Raw genomic sequence first — 8,488 nt, forward strand, 5'->3', positions numbered from 1 at the left:
ATTTATTTTGTTTCAGGAATACACTTGAGTTTTAACACATTTTTGATTCATTTTACGAGTGTGCCCCGGTCTGAACTCGGCCCTGGATGCAGGGAGGGAGGAGGAGAGGGAGGGAGGAGGGGGAGGGCGAGGTGGAGAGTGTGAAAACGATGATGTCATTGTAGCAACCCAAACACTGGCTCAGCTTTCAGCTGTGGGGACAAATGCTGGGTCCTTCTGCTTTGGTTACCGCAGGACAAACAGAGCTGCTACACACACATGATGGGGATTCCTCAGGCCTGTCAGATGGCTTCATCCTCCTCTCATCGTGTTTCCTACCTGCTATCAGATGTAAAAACAATAAGAGAGAGGAGGAAGAAAGCGTAACAGAGAGATCGAGTGCGAGGTTGATGTTTGAGTGACAGGCCTGGCCATTAATTTTGTATTAATTAATCAGCAAAGGTAAGAAAAGATCACAGGGAGGTGTTGGGATGTTGATGCTGAATAAAGTCATGAGATGTCATGTAATCACAGTAAGGCAGTATCCAAGTCAACAAACACTTGAGTGTGTTCGAGCAGAGTTTAGAAACTGTTCAGCAACGTGACCTTCATCTTTTACTGCTCTCAACCGAGACCAATCCTCTACAAACTGAAATACAGTTTGACACTTGTCAAACTTGGGAAATTGGCAACGGACACCTTTGAAATGCTTCAAAAAAAATAAAAATCTAAGTCAATGATGCAATGACCGGGCAAGGGGCTTTGAGTGGCATTCAAGAAGACAAACGTCACTGTTGAAGAAGGCTCGTAAGGTCGATGGATTTTCTATGAAATAAGTGTAACTCTGCAGCATGAATGTGTTCCCTGGAGTCAGACTGTCAACACGAAGTTTTACTGTGACATTTTGAGTTGTTTGAGGTAAAAACGGTCTGAACTGTGACGCAATGACACTTTTGGTTCAAGTTTCTCACCCGTATCAACACAAGCCGTCAATCTCCACCACCAATGTGCGCTCTCTGCTCAGGTTTGGCGAAATCACAAATGTGCACACAGTGATCACAGTGCAACTCAGGTGCTGATATTGATCGAGCAACGTATCTTATGCGCATCACGATGCTGCTCAGTTCACATGGAAGCAAGAGCAGTCTGAACTTTTTCAACCTACATATGAAGTGTACTAAACATTTAACCTGCGTTGGTCACGGTTCAATCGATCGTGCAAAACTCTGTCGCTTTCACAGGAAATAATCCTCATAACGAGGTTTTGCTTTATTCAGTCATTTTAAGAAACAACATTGTTTTTTTAAATTTTTTTTATTATTATTTGTTGAGTTTTTGAGGATGAGGTTCGAGTGTGAGGTCGTTGGGCTGAAGGGTTGAGAGAGAAAGAGGGAGAAAAAGAAGCGACCCGGTTCCACTGCAGAGGTGAGAGACGAGTTGGCTGATCTCATTTACATGCTTATCACAGCAACACAGGTATAGATTACCTGTCATTGAGTGTGTGTGTGTGTGTGTGTGTGTGTGTGTGTGTGTGTGTGTGTGTGTGTGTGTGTGTGTGTGTGTGTGTGTGTGTGTGTGTGTGTGTGTGTGTGTGTGTGTGTGTGTGTGTGTGTGGTGTACACCTTATCTGGTGCCGTCATTATCGTCTCTCTATTGCCTGACTGCTCTCAGGTTACAGCGAAAAACAGAAAACAACATTGATGATGCAGTTCGGAACCAAAAACCTGTCAGGTGACTTGATCACAGGTGCCATCACTCATCGACTGGCATCAGCAGGTGTTTTTATTTGTATTTTATTTTGAGGGGTCCTTCAGTTTACACTTGTTCTTCGGATTCGGGGATCTACAGGAAAAATCCAAATGAATCAGAAAGTTGAGATTAAGGGAACATAGTGAAGCACTGAGCACCTCAGGAGGCAGATATTTTCCTCAGGAGTTTGTCTTTATGAAGGTTTTTGTCTTCAACATAATTTCTTATCATTAATAAACCCTTCAGGGAATATTACATCGTTATCAAACTGGACTTTGTCCTCAAAATCCCATGAATGTATATCTGGGTTTACACTTTAGTTGTGCAATTCTCTCAGGCAGCCACAACTTGGCATGTGTACTTGAATATTACATCCAGATTTTGCAGTGCAAATTAATAATGCAGTCATTCTAGCAAAGCAGAGCTCTCCAATTTGTTGAGATACATTTAGCTGATTGTGGTGACATTACTCAGAGCATTAAAGAGTCTCAAGAGCTTTTTAACCAGCCATGAAGGATGAGGCAGGTTTGAATCTTTAAACTCGGCAAACCAATAACATTCACGGGCCCGAGATTCGTTTGAGAAAGTTTTGACAGCTTTTTATTATAAAAGTAATTAATGATATTCATAATAACCCCCCTAAAAGCAACAATACTACAAAAAGCAACCTGACAGGATTTTGGATGGTGTCAGTCATGACTCTCATTAGCATTCATTATCTAGTTATCCGTTGACCACAAGTCATGCAAAGTCTGCCGGCGTCACATCTGGTGGAGGATGTTCGCCCGGGCATGTATCATGTACCTGCGTGGTACCACTCCCCCCCCCCCCCCCTCAAAACAAGGCGGTGTGTACCAATCTGCTGCTGGTAGAGGAAGAGGTGGAGAAGGGTGCACAGTGTGTGTGTGTGTGTGTGTGTGAGGGAGGGAGGGGGGGGGCTGTGGGGGAGTGCCTTGAGACAAGCTGCCATTTCCAGCCGATTAAACAGCCTCCGACCCCGCAGCTCGGCTGAGCCGCCCCCGTCTCATGCCCTGCAGCTGAGGGGTGTTTCCAGAAGACAATGACGATGAGGGTCAGGGGTCGAGACAGCGGGGGGTTTTCTGAAGTTATTCAGGAGGCTAATTTTATGCAGGATTCTCAGACTAGAGGGTGTAAAAGCTTGAACAATTAGGCTGCTGTTGTGTGTTGCAACTTTACTGCAGGTTTCTTTTATGAAAAATGACTGTTATGATCGTAAGCGCTGCAGCCAACAGCCTGAACATCCAGCGATGAAGAGTCAAAGTGAGATGAATATGTAGGGACACTTGAAAATATGTGTCTGCTCGGTGCTCCTGATATGGGCTAATAACCGTACAGTATGTGGCAGGTGTGTTTAATGGACGACTGCATATTTAACGATTTGTCAAATTTGGACTGTTAAGAATTTTTTTTTTTTTTATCCCGGATTATAATTTCTGATGTTTGGGTTTATGAAAAGTTTCCAAAATGCCATTATAATGATTTTCATTGGAGCTTCAATTGCAGCCTGATAGGTTTGTGTATGTTCATGTGTTCATTCATGCATGGTTGAAATTCATGAATGTCAAAAAAAAAAATAAAATAAAGGTACACAGGGTAACAAAAAAATGTAAAACCTTTCATTTTATGTCCATATTTGGGTTATAAGATTCAAAACAGGTCCAGAAACAACAGCATTTTTAGGTGAGAGAGTCAGAAGTAGTCGCTGGCTGGGTGACCATCTCACTGAGCCACAGCCAAGTCACAGATCAGTGAACCATCTGGATCTAAACTTGTGTTAATTTTCCTCTTAGCCCACACAGGAAACTGAACTTCTTGTATTCTGGCTTCAGTGTGGAAAGAGGCGTTTGTCTCTATTCGAATGGATCACATGCAAAAATCTAAATCACAAGAGTCAAAAGTTTTGACACTCACTGCGTTTGCATTGAATGTGTTGTAAATGCTGACTCAGCTGCACTCCAAACAGGTTCGTATTGTTTTGGTTTACAGCTGCTGAAGACGTGTCAAACTGGGGAAAGAAAGCCAGCTGGGGGTGGGATGGTGTGTGTGTGTGTGTGTGTGTGTGTGTGTGTGTGTGTGTGTGTGTGTGTGTGTGTGTGTGTGTGTGTGTGTGTGTGTGTGTGTGTGTGTGTGTGTGTGTGTGTGTGTGTGTGTGTGTGTAGGTGGGGGATGTTTTGTTGATTCCTGTGTGAGGCTGTCAAATGAAGAGGAAATTGCTGAGATGAGAGATAAAGAATTTAAAGAGGAAGGGAAAGGAAAACATGATAGAGGGGGGCATTAACTGTTGCATGACAAAGTTTATCAGACAGAGAGAGACATGGAAACAGTCGAATAAATTTAAGATAAGAAACGTGTTTATTACATCTCAACTTTGATTAAAAAAAAAAAATTAAAAAAAAAAGAGCATGTGAATGTGAAAGAAAAAGAGAAGGAGAGACAGATGGGTCGAGAAAGGAAAAGTGAGACAGCAGCATCCTGTCAGGGAGCATGTCAGCACTTGTTTTGGAGGAGAGAAGGAAGGCAAAGGAAGTCAAGTGAGCCAGACAACAGAGAAGGACATCCTTCAAAATAAAAGCATGTCGACTCGATGCATTATGAACAACACGGACAGATAACCAAATGGAGAATTAAATTGGTATCAAAAGTGCACTGTGCATTGGTGCAATGACAATAGACTATAAATAACGGGACAAGTGACTTTAAATTCACATCATGTGAGATGAAACGGGTTATTTTGTGGTATTATATTAGTTATTGTTCATCACAGTCTTTCATTCATGTATTTCACCCAAGTCAAGCCTGATCATTCACACCCTTATCAGAGGCCAGTTTGGATCCTTTCTAAAACATACGGACGTAAGATGTGTTATCTTCGAACAAACGTTGCCGTGGTATTTTATTGTGAAAGCGCTGACCGGATGTTTACTCCACTTCTTCTCACTTTGACAGAGCTCTTATAAACTCAGCGCAGGGAGTGCTCAGACTGAAGACCGCGACAGACAACAACACGGGCGACCTCGCTGCTGCGGAGTTTGGTTTTTTAATCCCCCATCACACCTCACCGGCTGCGCGTCGATATTATTGTTTTTGTTTTGATGGGTTAATCCGAGACAGAAAAACAGCAAATATTAACGAGACAATCCAACCTGGGAACACTTGAAATGGAGTGACACGTTTCCCTCCGAGTGGACATTAACATCTCCCCTTGCGGTCCCCCGCCGGGTGCATTCACGGCTGTCTTTTTCCCCTGGCACTCTGTGTCCCCTCTGATGTCCACCTGTCGGACCTGCAGACAGCCTCACCACGGATCGTCACACACACCAGGTACGCGCACCTGCATTGCTCATTTTAGTTGCTGCAGAAGTTCAATTTGATACTTGACAGTTGCATCATCTTGTCCAGCTGTCAAAAAAAATAAAAATTTAAAAAAATAAAGCTGCAAAGTTAAACTTTTGAATGACAACATTATTTATTCTTCTTTCATTTTATTTCCCAGCGTTCACTTACATTTTTATGAATTTAACTTTCATCTTATGGATAGTGTTTCCTTTTTATTTTTAATTTTTTAATTTTTTTATCTTGACTGCCACACTCTTTGAGTTTCAGCTTTTATAAGTCAGTGAACTTCGGGCAGACATGTCCAGACATGTTTAATAAAGAAGAGTTAATAGCACGTGATTATGTTACTTTACGTTAACAGGGTTGTTGTTGCCTCGTTGGGGTTTTATTTGTATTTCTATATGTTGAACTGGTCCCCAGAAATAAGCGCGATAGGGAAATGATAGCAGTCATTCATTACGTCGAGGTTTTCTATTTTCTTCCCTCGCTGCCGTTGAAGCTGCGCACGCGCCTCTGTTCTTCACCGCCGTGGGTGTGTGTGTGTGTGTGTGTGTGTGTACCGCGTGCGCGCGTCCTCGTGCTCGGGTGGCACGGATTTGTTTACAAACAGAGGTCTCGTGCTCCATGAAGAGGGGTAGGGGGGGGGGGGCACTGCCTCCTTGCGGCCGAGAAGAATAAATAGGTCGGTAGGTCAAACAGAGAAAAACACACAATGGAGCTCAAGCTGCATCTCTGGATGTGTTTGTTTCCATCTCTAAGATACTTTATATTTGTGTGTGTCATGTTTACACCGCCACTCTGCAGGGTTTCTTTTGAAGTAAACTCAATTTGCTCCCAGATGTTTGAAAGATGTCTGTTGAATAGTTCTTCTTCTCTGTTCAGATGACAACACTTGACATTTTGCATCAATTTAAACTTTAAATTCCATGAATGGTTTTCATGCATGTCAGCTGTTACACATGTGACTGCATGTCTTTCCTGTGTGTGTGTGTGTGTGTGTGTGTGTGTGTGTGTGTGTGTGTGTGTGTGTGATGAAGGCTACTACTGAGATGGCCCGAGCAGAGACCATCGAGAGCGTCGGAGAACCTGGAGGAGGAGGAGGAAACGGCCCTCTTCCCGGCCACAACAACACCTGCCGCATGGAGCTGCCTCGCCCGCTCCACACCTGGCCGAGCCTGCTCACCACCACCATCACCACCGGCACTGGGACCGGCGCCGGTGCCATACACTTCCACCACAACCCCCACCATCTGCAGCCTTTGCAGGCCCTCTACCTGCCGTACCCGCTGCCTTACCCGGACGGCCGAGACGAGCCCCGGGCTCACCTGCCGTCAGCGACGTCTCCTCCTGCGCTGCTCTGCAACCCGACGGATGAGAGGAGCCCGGCTCCGGTCGCACCCGGTGACTTCTCTCTGCCAGGTAGGATCCTTTTCTTTACAGCCAAAAGAAAAGAGTGACGCCAGGGGGGGTGGTGTTTTTATACTGCTGGGATGGAGGGTGGCCCGGCGTGGTGTCACTATAAACGCACTACGACCATGTGGCAGAGCTCTCACTTTGTTTTTGCCAGACAAGGAAAGAGGGCAACGCAGCACTAAGATCTATATCAGAGCGCCATCATTAATAATTAAGCCTGTCAGCAGCAGCAGAGCCAGAATTGATTTTAAGGCCCCTCGCTGCAGCAGGAACTGACTGCACACGGCGCTTCATGAGTGTAGTTACTGGGGGAAGCGGTGGAAAACTTCAGCTGTGACTCAGCCACAGGCAGCAGCTATCCTGCCAGACCTCCACCCTTAAGTAAACATGAACGTTATCAGCTAGGGGGGGGGGGGGGAGTCTTTAATGTGTGCACTGCACCCGGGGCTTTATTTCCATGACAGGAGCTTGTTTGGCCAGTGTTGATGGGGGAGGGAGGGGGAGGGGGGGGGGGGGAGATGAAATGTGTTACAGCTGTCACATGTCACATGTAACTTTTATATTGCAGAATGGTTTCTTAACCATCATCAAACACTTACACAGCAGACAGACAGTGAACTGCCCGAACTGGTTTCGTTACCCGGGCAACGCGGTAGCCGAGGCATGAGGAGAGATTAGTCGACAGAAAGAAAAAAAAAAAAAACTGTACTTTTCCCAATTTGATGGCTTTGCGAGAGAAACATTAAAGTAGCTGCAACTCTGCTGTGGTGATGGTTCGGTGTTACTGTGGCTGGGTTTTTGCTTGTTTGGTGGAATAATCGAAATGGAAGTTTATCCTCCAGCTCCGGAGAAGATGTCTGAATTGTTGGTTTGTGTCTCCAGGAAAAAGTGAATTATTTCTCAGGCTGTTTGATTTGTGGATCAAGTGTCGGGTGGGGGAGGGGAGGGGAGGGGGGGGGGGGGTTAGAAGCTTAGAAAGGGAAATTCAGGTGAGAATTCAGGATCGGTGGGTTTTTCAGGAAAGGCAGGTTTTTTCCCTTCTGGGACTGAGCTGCTGTGTTGTGACAGATCTGCAGCAATGTAAACAGATAACTTGCTGCTCCTCCTCCTCCTCCTCTTCCTCCTCCTCCTCCTCCTCCTCAGCTGTAGGTCAGCTGCATGCAGGCATGTTCAGACATGTCCTGTGCACCCTGCCTGCAATAAAGAAACAATCCCAGGCATTTCCTCCTGCTCCCAGAGCACTTTAAGTTGGTTAATCAGGCTTATCTGTCAGTCTAGTAAGCAGTTAATGAGCAAGTGAATTTGTTATCCCTTGATTTAATTAATTAGTTATTCACCGAGCTACCCAGCAACCGACTCAATCCATCAGCCGGGCACTCGGGGTAATCCTTCAGTCGTAATCAATCAGACAGCCAGTCAGATACTGTAATTAGTGAGTTAGTTCGCTCATTCAGCTGCTGACTAAGTCAACGGCCGAACCTCCCAGCAGTGTCAGTGTCAACGCTTAAGTTAGTTTGCATGTCGGTTAGTCGGCTGTTCTGTGGGTTTGTTGGTGAATTTGCATCGTTTAGTTAAACGGTTAGTTAATCTGTTTGTTGAGTTGGTAGTTAAGTAACACCATAAGTAGGTTAAAGTAAGGGAAGCTTTTCTACCTCTCCTGTTTTTATATCTGAGGGTTGAGTCTGTTTAGGGTTGTTTTTTTAAGCCACGCCTCCACCCAACAACCAGACCACCCTTCTGTCTCCACATCTTACTGGTCAAGGGGTCTCTCTGTCACTCTGTCAGTCTGTCAGTCTGTCAGCCTATCAAACAAACAGGTTCACCCCGAGCTCCGCCCCTTTCCTCTTGCTCACCCTATCACAGCTCGGCCCCCTGCTTTGTCCTCCAATGGCACGCGGAGGACCCCAGCAGTGCTGCTGTAGAGTTACCTTGGCAACAAGCCAGGGTTTTCCTGTTTGTTTTTTTTTGTTTTTCTACCGCTCTCTCTTTT

The 8,488-nt window shown here is 45.2% G+C and overlaps 1 protein-coding gene across 1 annotated transcript in view; it reads left to right on the forward strand.

Annotated features, from left to right (window-relative positions):
* The first annotated feature begins 4,742 nt into the window (after positions 1 to 4,742).
* The window catches only part of bbc3 (BCL2 binding component 3), an 8,299-nt gene continuing 4,553 nt past the window's right edge, over positions 4,743 to 8,488 (forward strand). Inside the window, exons 1-2 of the mRNA XM_069718299.1 lie at positions 4,743 to 5,070; positions 6,123 to 6,504. Coding sequence (XP_069574400.1) covers positions 6,135 to 6,504 — 370 coding nt within the window. The 5' untranslated portion in view covers positions 4,743 to 5,070; positions 6,123 to 6,134. The remainder of the gene's footprint in view (positions 5,071 to 6,122; positions 6,505 to 8,488) is intronic.

This window comes from Brachyistius frenatus, unplaced genomic scaffold (assembly GCF_029030835.1).
Source record: "Brachyistius frenatus isolate BFR_SWC_R1_liver_20210118 unplaced genomic scaffold, ASM2903083v1 Contig_189, whole genome shotgun sequence".
NCBI lineage: Eukaryota > Metazoa > Chordata > Actinopteri > Embiotocidae > Brachyistius > Brachyistius frenatus.